This window comes from Ovis aries, chromosome 17 (assembly GCF_016772045.2).
Source record: "Ovis aries strain OAR_USU_Benz2616 breed Rambouillet chromosome 17, ARS-UI_Ramb_v3.0, whole genome shotgun sequence".
NCBI classification, from domain to species: domain Eukaryota; kingdom Metazoa; phylum Chordata; class Mammalia; order Artiodactyla; family Bovidae; genus Ovis; species Ovis aries.
The window spans coordinates 35,502,201-35,516,836 of NC_056070.1; the positions used below are offsets into that span (position 1 = coordinate 35,502,201).

The following is a 14,636-nucleotide window of genomic DNA, read 5'->3' on the forward strand; positions in this document are numbered from 1 at the left end:
TAGAAAAATACCACAAAACAAAATTATAGACCAAAATGCTTGAAGAACACATATGTAAAAAAATCTTCAGCAAATTATTAGCAAACCAAATTCAACAATACATTAACAGAAGGATCATATACCATAATCAGGTGAGATTTATTTGAGGCATGCTAGGATGGTTTAATATACACAATCAATGTGACACACCATATAAACAACTGAAAACTAAAAAGTACATTATCTCAATAGATGCAGAAAAAGCTTTCAGCAAAATTTAACATGCTTTTATGATTAAAAACAAAAAACTCTCAACAAAGTGGGTAGAGATAGAACGTACCTCAACATAATAAAGGCCATATATGACATATCACAGCCAACATCATACTCAATGGTGAAAAGCCGAAAGCAATGTCCTCTTAAGAGGATTAAGACAAAGATACTCACCCTCACTACTTTTATTCAACATAGTACTGGAAGCCCAAGCGATGGTAATCAGATTAAAAAATAAGTAAAAGGAATACAATTTGAATGGAAAGAAGTAAAATTGCCAACCCTGACATACTATATACAGAAATTCTTAAAGACTCCACCAAAAAACTACTGCAACTAATACAGTAAAGTTACAGTAAAGTTACATGATATGAAACTAATATACAGAAATTTTCTGCATTTCTATATACTAATAATGAACTATCAAAAAAGACAAATTAAGAAAGCAATACCACTTAAAATTATATCAGAATGAATAAAATACATAGGAATAAATCTAACCAAGGAGTTTTGGAAAAGACTTGTACTTAGAAAACTGTAAGATACTGACAAGGAGCTGAAGATAACAAACAAATGGAAAGATCCACCATGCTCAAAGACTGGAAGAAATTAAGATGGTAACAACCCCATATGCAAGACAGCAAAAGAAGCACAGATGTAAACAACAAACTTTGGAACTCTGTGTGAGAAGGTGAGGGTGGGGTGACTTGAGAGAACAGCGCTGAAACATGTATATTACCATATGTGAAACAGATGACCAGTCCAAGTTTGATGCATGAAGCAGGGCACTCTAAGCCGGGGCACTGGTACAACCCAGAGGGATGGGATGGGGAAGGAAGTGGGAGGGGGTTCAGGACGTGGTGACACATGTACACCCAAAGCTGATTCATGTCAGTGTATGGCAAAAACCACCACAATATTGTAAAGTAATTAGCCTCCAATTAAAATAAATAAATCATTTTTTTAAATGACCATACTACTGTCCAAGGCAATCTGCAGGTTTAGTGCAATCCCTATTAAAATACCAACAGCATTTTTCACAGAACAGGAACAAACTGTACAATCTGTATGGAAACATAAAAACACCCAAATAACCAAAGCTATCTCTAGAGAGAGGAAAAAAAAAACAAGCATGGAGGTATCATGCTCCATGATTTCAAACTAAGTTGACCCTTGAATAATCATATATATCTTCTCTTCCTACCTAGGTTAAAAAAAATCCTTAAGAATAGGAACCAAATATGAAATTGTTTTTGTATCATCTACAGTGTCTTATTCAGAGATGAATATAAAACTCAAATGGTTTTAATATCAACATAGAACATTAAAGGATAAAAAATAAAATGTAATTGAAATCACATTATAATAATTACAGGAAAAAACAGATTCATGATTTTTCATTTTTAATCTTTTATTACTTGATAGTGAAGAAAATGTTCATTTTTATAGAGTCCTCAATGTTTGTTATAATGAGCTTAGATTTCAAGTTTCTAGTGATTCCAACATAGTTACTGATTAAAATGTTAAGTATTTTACCATTCTGCAGTTCTCTATTGGTTCCTGTTCAGTATACTTTCTCTCTTTGAGAACGTGTGTTTAACAACCCACACCTACTAGAAAAGGCTATATCAAATTAATGCAGCACCACTATCAATAGGGGCAAAGAAAGTTAATTATATACTACCACAGTATCATTAAGTTACTTAATAGTTTTTCTATAAACACATACCAAATACTCACACTTACCTCTTTCAATTATAAAAGCAGCTAATGAGTTGCTACATTTCAGATAGTCTGATTGATTAGAAATTAGTTGACTAAATGTTTCTTTAACAATCTGTGAAATCTTTGCAAACTGAATATGTCTCCCTTCTAGAAAAAAAAATCAAATGCAACATCAATTTGAAGAACACTGTGCTTTATCCCAGAGGCCAGAATAACCTTTCAACTGAATGAGTTAATTTTCAGAGGTATGTAAGCAAATGTACAATTTATGTCATGACTGAGATTTTAAAGTATTCCATTCTAAAAGTATACAAGTTATTGAGCTGTTGGATAGATTTTTGTTAAAAAAAAAAAAGAAGTGCAAGTATTACAAATTAGATTACTGATTTGTATTTGATATAATATTGAAAAGTCATTCAGGACAAAAGACAATTCTCTGTTATAAGGGACTGTCCCACACTGCCTGATAAGCATGATGTCAATGAAAACCAACAGTCTTCCCTAATCACTGTGATAATCAAAATATACTCCTTAGTATTTGCCCCACTGAGAACCACTGAAAAGCACTAAACACTTAAACTCTTGATATAGTTCCATGTTCCTACAAAACCAAAAAAAAGCAAAAAAAAACAAAACGAAAAACCCAGACTTTGAAAGGAGATAAAGGTAGTTTAAAGTAATTAGGATTACTACAGAATAGTTATAACCAAGAATATACATCAAAACTTACCCACAGACTTTTTAAAAAATATGAAAGTTTTGAAGTTCTGAGATAGGACCTTGGCCACCTATTGCTTTGTGTATATATGCTTGTGTATCCCCAGGGAAGAATCATTATTCTAGAGAATGAGAGGTTGCAGAATCACTTAATAGAGTATTTCTCAAAGTTTACTTGTTTACTAAGCCACTGAAAGTTCCTGATGTTGCATGATGGCTGCTAAGTAGTCTTATCAAATGGTTTGCAGTCCATGATATCTTCGGAGGAAAAAAGTAATGACACAATTTTGCTCTCATGCATTGCATATATATGAAACCCATACTTTCATAGAAATTCTTCTTACCTGCTTAATAAATATATTAAAAAGGCACACAAATGATAAAAATTTTAAATTAGTCTTAGTACAACTAATCTCAGGCCATTTACAAGTTTATTTATATTTGTCAAACTCGAATTTTTCTTTGTTAATACTGTCAATGCTCTCTTAGCAAAAACAGGTAAAGTCACATCAAAAAGAGTTAAAGAACTTCATAAATACAATCATAAAATGAAATTCTGAGGGAAAGAAGAATGAACTACTGGTTATATTCTTTTATCTAACCACAAAGTGTGAAGGTGCAAGTTATTACAATTGCATGCTAGCATATATTTCATTTAACTTTGCAAAACCATTGTGCGGCATAAAAATTAGTTTTTGATGTTAGTAAAAGTGTATAGTGTATAGTAAAAATATGAATGAGAAGCATTCAGCAACTTGGCTCTGTTTATCACCAACATCTTATGAAACAGGAGAAGCATACTCATTTAATGATATTTTAAAATGAAACCTTTTTTTCACTCCAACAGCAATATAAAAGGCGTACATTCAGAAGTCTTCCTCTCCAAATGCAACCACTATTATCAGGATGGATATTTTGATGAACAAAAATATAAATAAATAAAAACATATACTACTTAAAAAAATTAAAACTGGGCATGCTAAAATCCACTCTGCAACTGGTCTTGGGCATTATTCAAAGGTAGACATTAGTGCTACCCTCCTTCTTAATGGTTCCAAAGAATGAATGTAATTTGCTTCATCACATCCTATATGGTTGGGCTTCCCTTGTGGCTCAGCTGGTACAGATTCTGCCTGCAGTGCGGGAGACCTGGGTTTGATCCCTGTGTGGGGGAAGATCCCCTGGAGAAAGGAAAGGCTACCCACTCCAGTATTCTGGCCCAGAGAATTCCACAGATTGTATAGTCCATGGGGTGGCAAAGAGTCGGACAAGATTCAGTGACTTTGATTTTGACTATATAGTTAGCAATTATTTTGTGCAATGACACAGAACAGAAAAATACACTGCAATTAATACTGACAGAACAAGAATTATGTGTGTGGCAGGACAATGTTTCACTGCATATAAAAAGGTTGCACCTAAATATTATAAAGAACATTTAGAAGTTAACAACATACTGATACAGCTCTTGATTGTAACTGATTGTTGAAGGAAATAATGAATCCTGTGACTATAATTAGCATGCATATGAATAAGGAGCAATACCATTTTTCCTATACATGTGTGCTGCTTGCTGAGGAAATAAAATGTTCTCACAAATCACTGGACGTGAAGGATGAGATAAAGCATTACATATATGATGTTAACACCATTTCCTTGATTTCCAGTTGCTAATTTCAAGTGATCCTTAGTATCATAAGGAACCTGAATCTATCTTCAGAACCAAAATATCATTATATTAAGTGAAGATACAGTCCAGCAAAAATATGGCAAAGTAGATAGGCTGTGAGAAAATGATACCTTCCATAACTGGCCCAAAAGGAGCTGTTCAGGAGATTTTTATGTATCTCAAATCTGTTCTTCAAAGTGATAATATTCAACTCCTATGTTTACACATAAGCCTGAAGAATGGTATTTGTCCCTCCCTTTCCTAACAGAGAACTGTTAATCTTTAACTTTTTAACTCCTTACCTGAGCCTATCAAATCTGACTCTACTCATGTATTTTTGTAAACACATTGTTAACCACATACTCAGGGTACCAGTCATCTGTATTATCTGCCCATCATCAACTTAGGATTCTTTCTACTATTCATTAAAAATGTCCATCGAAGCTGAAAAGACTAGAGCCCCTTTCAATATTAAGAGATCATTCCTGTTGAAATGATCACTCACTGTCCTTCTGTTCATCAATTCCTATGATCATTTGATCAAGTGACAATATTTGACTGAATATATTTAACTCTTGGTTGATTTTGCCTTTTGAATGTGCCTATTTCCCCTGGTCTAGTCCTTTTACTTGAAACAAGCACACAAATGTACACAGGCTTTTTCTGTCTCAAAAAGACCATGGAAAACCAAGCCTGAAAAGTGTTTTCAAATCCTAATCCTCAGACCTGGAAAGGACAAAGAAAGAAATGCTCTTCTTCATTTTACTTTTGCAAATACTCTAAATTTTAAAGTCTGAAGTGTTACTACTATGTAGGCAATGTAGAAATTAAGGATAATTTCCTGCCTTTCAGGAGATTAACAATCGAATGGGAAAAGAATACAACAGTCACCATATAGTGTTGAATAGAATAAATACTACAATAAAATAATAGTAGTTACTATTTAGTGAGCACCTACTGTGGGCCAGGCACTGATCAAGATTTTGTACATGCATAAATTAATTTAAACCTCACAATAACCCTATGAGGCAGTTATTGTTGTAGCCATTTTACAGGTAGAGAAATTAAGGTGTACAGAGAAAAGTAAGTGGTTCTAGGTCACACAACTAGTAACTTCAATTGCAGTTACAGTTTTCTTGAGCTTGAGTAACAACTAACATTAAAAGAAAGTGAACAGATTATTTGAAATGAATATCCCAACCATCAAGCACCAGAAAGCTACTGGATTTCATTAATGACCAGCCCACCAAAGCATCGAATTTTCAAAAAGGCAGTTACATGATATTGATGTCATCTCTTTATAGGAAAAAAGCCACTTCTTCAATTGTTCCTCTCCAATTTTATTGTTTGTCTAATTTTTAGCAGAGTATGGAAGGAAATACTCATCTTTGTAGAAGTGTGACAGGTTTGAATAAAATACTAATGCACATTTTCATACCTATGCATATTTTAATTGTATGCTGTTATAATTTTAATTGGGTTAATCTTCTTTTAAAAATTATCATAAAGGACTTTCCTACCATAATGTACTTTTGAAACATATACTGGTTCAGGTGAAACAATAGGTTCTGCAGGGATAGGAGGAGGACCTGTAAATAAAACAAAATCATAAGGAAAAATGAAACCTAAATGTTCAAAAGGACAGGTATAATACTATTCTGTAATAAAACAACAATCCAAGAATGATTGTTTTTTCTTTATACTTCTGTCAACTCTAGGCCATCAATTATCCATTAGCTCAGCTTTCTAAATGTTTTTATTATACTGAAATCAATTATACAAACACCAAATTATACATTTCTGGTTCCCTATTCTTATGCTACTATATAGCTTGCTTTGTAACAGATTCAACATTCTGAAAATCGGTTAAAATTAAACCCTAGTTTAAATGCTTATGAATAATTTTATATTCACAGTAATACCAGGTAAAACATTTGTAAGACATTTGTATTTAATCTTCTATCAAAAATTTAATTTAGTAAGCAAAAATTATCATTTTAATGTTATTTTACAAGAGCATTTTGTAGGGGAATACTTCATTCAAAGTTTTCTAAGTTATTTATTTAAATGAACTTGTTAAATGAGTAACTTAAAGGTCTAAACATAATTCAGAAACAATTTCATTCTTTTGTGTCAGTAGCACAATAAAAAAGACATGAAAAAAAAGTTTTCTAAGTTTTTTACCCAATTCTTTGCAATAGCTTTCTAATTTGGTTCCAAATTAGGGAATCCAGGAAAAAAAAGAAAAAAGCAGGACACTAAATCAAAGGGACAAAAATGATCGTAAAGTTTAAATGGAAAAAGTCCAGGAGCAAAGGTTCAACTAAAGTAGTTAGCATCTCTCAAGAATCATTCATAAAGACAAAGACAGTAAACAGAACTACTACTTTGGACCTCACTTTGAGTAAAATGAAAAACTGGTTGAAAACACAGAAATTAACAAAGAAGGATTCACAATGTTATCTTGGGGTTCACATTAGTTAAGTAAATGTTGACTATAGTTAGATATATACACTCTGAACTTTAGATAAGCAGAACTCTAAAAACTCAGAGGAAGATAGATTTTTTCCCATCTGTTCAGTGGGTGAAATGAAAACTAAAGATATTAATCTTGTTTATCAAGCACAAATGCTTTCAATAAATAAGAAAATGTGACTGTACAAGTTGGTCTACATTTTGAAACACCATAAACAAACAGGGAAAGTATTCTTGAAAAAGAAGAACAAAGTTGAAGGACTCACACTTCCTGATTTCAAAACTGAATACTAAAGTGACAGTAATCAAAACTGTGGTAATGTCATATAGGCCAATGAAATAGAATAGAGAGAGCAGAAATAAATTTTTTTAAAGGCCTTCAAATGATTCTCAACAAGAGCACCACTACCATTCAATAGGGGAAATGACAGCTCAGTTCAGTTGCTCAGTTGTTTCTGACTCTTTGAGACCCCATGGACTGCAGCATGCCAGGCTTCCCTGTTCATCACCAACTCCCGGAGCTTGCTCAAACTCAAATCCATCAAGTTGGTGACGCCATCCAACCGCCTCATCCTCTGTCATCCCCTCCTCCTCCTGCCTTCAATCTTTCCCAGCATCAGGGTTTTTTTCTAATAAGTCTAATGAGGGGAAAGAACAGTCTTTTCTAAAAATGATGCTGGAAAAACTACATATTCATATGCAAATAAATGAAGTCAGATCCCTTAGAAAACACTATTATATAAAAATTAACACAATATGGATCAAAGACTCAAACATCAGAGCTAAAGCTAAAAAATTCTTATAAGAAAATATGGGAAAAAGCTTCATGACACTGGATCTGGTAATGATTTCTTGGACATGATGTCAAAGGCACAGGAAACAAACAAAAAATTGACAAACTGGACTTTTTCAAAACTCAGTGGACATGGGTTTGGGTAGACTCCAGGAGCTATTGATGGACCAGGAGGCCTGGTGTGCTACAGTTCATGGGGTCATAAAGAGCGGGACACAACTGAGTGACTGAACTGAACTGAAAGAAAGTTTAGTCATAATTAATGCATTTCTATCATTCTTTGAGAAAACAATGTTGAATATTAAAATGCTATCACTGGAGATGGGAAAATGCTACTTTAATGTTCACAAAAAAGGAAAATAAAAATGTTTAGAAACTAAACGTTGTAGCCAAAGGGCAAAAGATTTGCTAGCCCTAGATAAACATTTTGAAAACTTTTAGGGAAATGCATTTTTCATGAGAAACCAATTATAAATATCCTTTTCTAGTAATTGGAAATTGGAAAATTCTGTAGATATGTTTTAACTGGATTTCAACCAAGTATTTTAATTTTTTGAGGGTATAAGATGGGTCTTATTCGAGTCTAGATTCCCAGTGTTTATCACAGCCCCTGGAACATGCATGCATGTGTGTGTGCTCAGTCGTGTCCTCTTTGCACCCCCATATGGGCTATAGCCCACCAGGCTCCTTTGCCCATGGAATTAAGGCAAGAATACTGGAGTGGGTGGCCATTTTCTCCTTCACGGAATCCTCCTGACCCAGGGATCGAATCCACATTTCCTGCATCTTGTGTATTGGCAGATGGATCCTGGGAAAACTGTCTGAAACATAGCAGATCTTCAAACCACAGATTAGTGATTTGAATGCATGCAATGGTTGGAAAGAAACAGGGAAAATATTTCTGGGCACATACCTAAGTGGGTTGATAATTTATAAAATCATCATATAGAGAGATTTTCCATTAATAAGCTACCAATATATGTAAGACAGCAAAATCACATCTAGCCCTAAAAAAATTAATAAATCTGAAATATAGTGAACAGAAATATGAAAATTAACAAAATACTTTCTAAGTAGTTATTTAATCCAAACTATGACAAACTATTTTTAAAACAATGAAACAGACACATCAAATTTGAGACGTGGCAAAATAGATCACTTTTAATTATTAAATAATTGTTATACTTAAACAGAAAAATTAAAATATATGAAATACAGATTGAACTTAAAGAACAAAATGACCTTAAGGGAAGTATTATGAAAGAAATATTACAATTAACAAGTTATAAACAAAAAAAAGTCCAGTCATAAAATAAAGTGATAATTTGAATTTAAAAAGTCAACTGTCACTGTTTAAATCAAATTTAAATGTTTTTCTTTAATGAAGTTGCTTCATTTATAGGGAAAACAAAATGTAATCTAAATGAAATCAAAACCAAAATGAATAAATTAAAAAAATCAAAATGAATGAATATTGAAAAATACTATTTACTGTTTACTATGCTAACACATATATTCTTCAAATTGATTAATAAGAACCTCTGTTAATTGATTATGTTACTCTTCACCAAGCACTGGTTAAAGGCTTTGCATGCATTATTTATTGAATTCTAAAATGACAGATATAGGAGGTATCTATCCTTGTCTCCATTTTTCAAATGATGAAACTAAGACTTAGAAGACAAACAACTTATCTGTCCAGGGACAATACTCAATACTGAGCAATCTATTTCTGGAGTTTACACTCTCAGCCTACTTGCTATGTTACCTTAGGCCCTTATTTTCTCAAGCAATCCTAACATTATCAAATTTAACACAAGCAAACGTCACAAAAATTGCATAAAAACCTGTCCATGTTAAATGTATAGTTTAGGAACATAACAAGAATCCAATAAATTAAAGAAGAAACTAAGTTTCAGTACTCAAACCCATCAACAAAGTTACTAGACAGTTCAGCAACAGGTTTATATCTTTGATGCTAAAATATACAAGAGCATTTTAACTACTATCAAATAACTCAGCAATCAGCAAAGGAAAGAAATAATTCAAATTCTGCTACTTCTATCGTGCAGTTGGCAAGTAACTTCATTACTGTAAATCTTTCAGATGACCCTTTTGGAAAATGAAACATTTTACAACACTACTTTATAATAAAAAATATTTACCTGATGTTTCTGAAATTCTTGGTTCGGGTTCATTCAGCTGTAGAAGCTCATCAAGAGCTAATTTTGCTGCATTGGATCTAGACTCCTTTTTGTTTTGTCCCAGTCCAGTCTTGTATTGAATACCATCCACCACAGCACAGAAAGCAAAATATGGTCCCAAAACATTACCTTGAAAAGTAACTCAGAATAAGTTGTAATACTTCAGAGAATGATCTTGCGAAAGATGTCTGTTACATAGGAAAACATTCCAGTACAACTTCATTAAACAATCTCAACTTGACAGTTTTTCTGTAGGGCTAATACAGTTTTAAGTATAGCTGATAATCGGACCCCTAAACTTGTTCTGAGGAAAACTTCAAGCAGCTAGTGTGGCTTCAGATTCAGCATCAACAATAGGGCCAACTTTAGAGTACATGTCACACACAGAGAGACAGTGTCTTGTATAATGCCTGGCAGTGGTAGGCGTTCAAATGTCTATCTAATGATCAATGAAAGGGAAAATGCGGAGCGTCTGGCAACATGTCTCCTTTCAAACCTCAGTACGGATGAAGCTGAATTTTTCCTGTCCTCTGAGTATCCTGATACTATTATAAGCTCCAGAACAGAAGGAATTCCTTTGAAGAAATCCTATGTTTCTATCAGAGTCACAGAAACAATCCAAATCCATCACAGCTTTAGGGTGCATAGTGGGGATTTACATGGGAAACCAAAATAAACAATAATAAAAAAGATATTCTAAAGAATGAAACTGTTCAATCATCCAAAATTCCCAGAAAAAGTATCTTTACACAATTATATTTACCTAGTTTTAATATTTTCCTGATGAAAAATGAAATGGAATCCTCTCCTAATTTTACTTTTTGGTATTCAGACTATAGCCTTTCTAATAGTGTTAGTCGCTCAGTCATATCTGACTGTGACCCCATGGTCTGCACCAAGCAAGGCTCCTCCCTCCATGGAATTCTCTAGATAAGGATACTGGAGTGGGTTGCCATGCCCTTCTCCAGGCAATCTTCCCAACCCAGGGATCAACCCGTGTCTCCTGCCTTGTGGGCAGATTCTTGACAGTCTGAGCTACCGGGGAAGTATAGGAGGCCTTTAAGAAACTTAAGTCTCTACTTTGGTTACAAATGGCTAGGTACATTGTCACTCGACATAAGCCTCTTTATTATTATTTTCTCACATACTCCATTAACTGCTAGGTTCTTAAAATGTACAACAAGATTTTATAAGTAACTCCAGACTGTATCAGGGTAAACTGCTTTCCTCCCAACATCTATGATCTCAGTTTCCCAAATTTCTTCCTTCATGATCACCTGAGTTCCAATCCAAATTAAGTAAACCTGGGACTCACATTTTTAACAAGCGGCCCAGATGATTCTTATGTTTGAGATACTACGCATGAAATTTGTTAATAAGTATCCTGAATCAGAGAGATGAGACTTTAAGCTTCATTTTGTTTCTGCCCCAGGTTCTCAAACTTTACCATCATCTAAATCCATACTACCTAGCTGGTTTAAAAATACTGACACTGTGGTTTTTCTATCAAATCTACAGAATTAGGTAATTCGACAGTACTATGCACATAAAATGAACACTATGAACAATCACTGGGTTGTGTTCTTGAGTTTTGCTTAGTTCAATTAGGGCTTCCCTGGTGGTGCAGAGGTATTAAGAGTTGACTAACAGAACGGCAGAAAGCTAACTAATTACAGAAAAATTCAGTCTATAGTATTGAACACATCGTTATCCAACCTACAGTGACAGGACCAGGAAAACTCCACCCTTCTTGGTCACCTGTTAATGTACTGCTATTTCACCCAAATCAATGACTAGAAATTTGGCTTCACTATGACAATCTGCTACATATAGTAGCTCTGAGATCCCTATTGGTAACAGTATCAGGAATAGAAAATTAAAGAAAGGAAACTACTTGATAATGTGTGCACACATAATGAAGATTTTTAAAGACTGTGCTCCTTTGCTTTACATGCTTTTAGCCTGTCAATGCCTCTTAAGAGCACTTTATTCTCTCATCCCTTCACTTTCCTAATTTTTTTCCTAATCACTAGTCATAAGGTGAAGAAATCAGAAACTTCTTTCCATCTTTTACTCTTGTAGCTTTCCACAGGCCCAAGGTGGTAATAGACCTTCTGGTGGGGGACAGTTTAAGAGAGAATGAGAAATTAAGTCACGGGCAAGTCTTCACAAAGAGAATCAGTCACCTAAGTGCTATTTTCCCTTCTAACTTTTGTATTTCAGAAGCCAAATTTGACTATAATTCTTGCCAGGCATCATCATCACAGAATACTCATAAAAATAATCAGCCCAAATATTTAACATCCCTACAAAAGCATGTTTAGGCTATACGGAGTACCTAGTTACACCTGAAAATAATCTACAAGGCTGATGAGATTTCCGTTTAACTAGCCATACACAAAAAATAAGAATTCAGTGATTTTAAAATTTTTGTATGAGTAAATTTAGAGTTTCAAAATGCTAAAGTATGAATATAAACATTTATGACGTATCCTTGTCAAAACATACTAGTAGTTATCCAACCCTGACATTAGGTGAATAAAGAAAATAATTTAATTTAGTGCCACATATATACTCTCCTTTTAATAGGAAAATATTTTCTAGTATTGTAACAACCAGATACAACTTTTTACTTGCCTGTTGTCACTGTTTCCTTCAGGTCAAGCTGAACCCGCTGCATTTGTGCAAACTGGTGCAAGGCTGATACAGGATTTATCTCTCCACGTTTGTATTTCATTATAAATTCTTTAGGTATTTTTTTCGGAGGAAGGACAGGATTTGAAATAGATGAAAGACCTTTTGAAAGCAATGGTTCTGGAAAATTACCTAAAAATAAATGTTTATGCTTGTCAATTTGGTTAAATTAAAAAGAGTAATAAGACAAGCAAAAGCACTAAACCCTTCCCTAAAATGGAAGACAATTCCACACACACAGTCACATGTGTTTTTCATCAAAAATGCTTCTACTACTAAAGAAGTTTAACCTGTTATATATATACCTTCTGGAGTACTAAGGCTATTGTGCAAAGTGCTGTTATTGTCAAAGCATAAAGTGATATCAAAGAATCAGGATTTCAGTGATGTCAAGGTCTTCAGAGGCTAAGTCATTTTTACACGAGGTCGCTGAGGCCTAGAATGTAGTTAGATTTGGTACCAGAACCTAGAGTCTGCTTTCAATTCACTATTTTTACCTTTTAAACTGAGTTCAACTGAATTTCTACTGTGTGTGTCCTGGCTTTCCACTTAACACTACAGTAAGTGATATGTGGAATACAACCCCTTATAAATCCAGTTCTTTCCTGAAAGGCATAAACACAGACTCACTTCAAAAAGGCAAGACATATTGGAAGTGGTCTTGTGCTCAAGTGGTAAAGAACAATTAAGTGAACAGCCAGGGGAAGCATTTCTACTGGGCTGGGGGTCAAATCCAAGTTTTAGTTGGGACATGGCCACAGGTAAATGGATATATATTCTGGAAACAGTGAAACCGGAAGCTCATCAAAACTGACTGGACATCCCAGAATCTTACAGAACTTAGGCATTATTACAAATGTAAGAGTTTGTACCCGTCACTTGCGTAACCTTGGATGCCATGTTTGACAGGCTGTAACTTTCCGAGGAATATCCTGTGGGTGTTGTTACCGTCTGGGCTGATGGCTGAACTGGCAAGTTCTTTTTCAGCATCTGGGCAAAGCTAGGGACCCGAGAACTCTGAAACCAGTCATTGTTGCCAGACATTTTCTCACCTACAAATTGTTTAGAAAATTAGCAGAAAATTTAAAAAGTACTACGTAAACTAAAAATACTTACTCTGAAATAAAAACAACCACATTCCCATACATGGCCTTTTCACACACACACACTCCCATGACATGCGCTTCCATGATGTCATGACTGCTTTATGACCAGTTATATGGTGACAGAACTGTCTCCCAAACCCCTCCCCAAAGAACTTCTACAAGGAGGAAAGGAGGGACGACGTGGTTTTTGGTGAAAAGTCTTTCTCGGGGGTCAGGGGGAAAAAAAGGAAAAAAAATTTGAGAGCCCTCCAGTGGCCACCCGGTTGGCGGCCTCCTGAGCCCCAGCCTAACTCCCACCCACCGGTATTGTCCTTCTTGCCCGGCGGGCCGGACTTCGCTGGCGGGCAGCTCTGACCGAGCCGAAGGCCAGGTCGCAGGCCGGGGGCTCGCCGGCCGGCCGCCGACGACGCCGTTGCTTCTTTCTCCCAGCCTCAACCTCTCACTTCAGACAGCTTGGCCCGAGAGCCACGCGGCAAGAAGGGCGTCTTTCAAAAGCCGCCTCGTGGAGTCACCACAGGACCGGGGCGGACGCCTCACGCAAGCCTCATCCAATCACCAACCGTCCTTTCGGCCCGCACTCCCGGCCCCGCGCCTGAGCCAGCGCGTGCCTGCCGCGCGCCAAGGCTTGCGCTGTCAAGTGACGTAGGGATGTCGTGCGTCGCGCATTGCGCATGTTCAAGGCCTCGTTGAGCTACTACAGGTTTTCTGTGTGTAGGTAGCTGGGCCCATTGGCCTCCTTGTCTGCTGGGAAAGGCAGGTAAGATCACGCAGTTCAGCCCCTTCACTCTCCTGCCTGATGCCCTCCACGCACACCTGCCTGGTACTCCTTCCATCCCGACATAGCACTGGAATAGTGCCTCCTTATCTATTATAGGCATCTTCCCTGCTGGCTCAGCGGTAAAGAACCCACCTGCAATGCTGGAGACGCAGGTTTGATCCCTAGGTTGGGAAGATGCCCTGGAGAAGGAAATGGCAGTGCATACCAGTATTCTTGCAGAGAA

General features: G+C 35.7%; 1 protein-coding gene across 2 annotated transcripts in view; it reads right to left on the reverse strand.

Annotated features, from left to right (window-relative positions):
• ADAD1 (adenosine deaminase domain containing 1) overlaps positions 1–14,274 on the reverse strand; it is a 45,923-nt gene extending 31,649 nt beyond the window's left edge. The window contains exons 1-6 of one of the 2 annotated variants that reach the window (XM_027980230.3): positions 13,937–14,274; positions 13,402–13,581; positions 12,473–12,661; positions 9,797–9,964; positions 5,884–5,952; positions 1,999–2,124 (exon numbers count right to left, since the gene is read on the reverse strand). In XM_027980230.3, coding sequence (XP_027836031.1) covers positions 1,999–2,124; positions 5,884–5,952; positions 9,797–9,964; positions 12,473–12,661; positions 13,402–13,573 — 724 coding nt within the window. In that variant the 5' untranslated portion in view covers positions 13,574–13,581; positions 13,937–14,274. The remainder of the gene's footprint in view (positions 1–1,998; positions 2,125–5,883; positions 5,953–9,796; positions 9,965–12,472; positions 12,662–13,401; positions 13,582–13,936) is intronic. The other variant, XM_060400661.1, reaches the window with a different exon arrangement.
• Between the last annotated feature and the right edge of the window lie 362 nt (positions 14,275–14,636).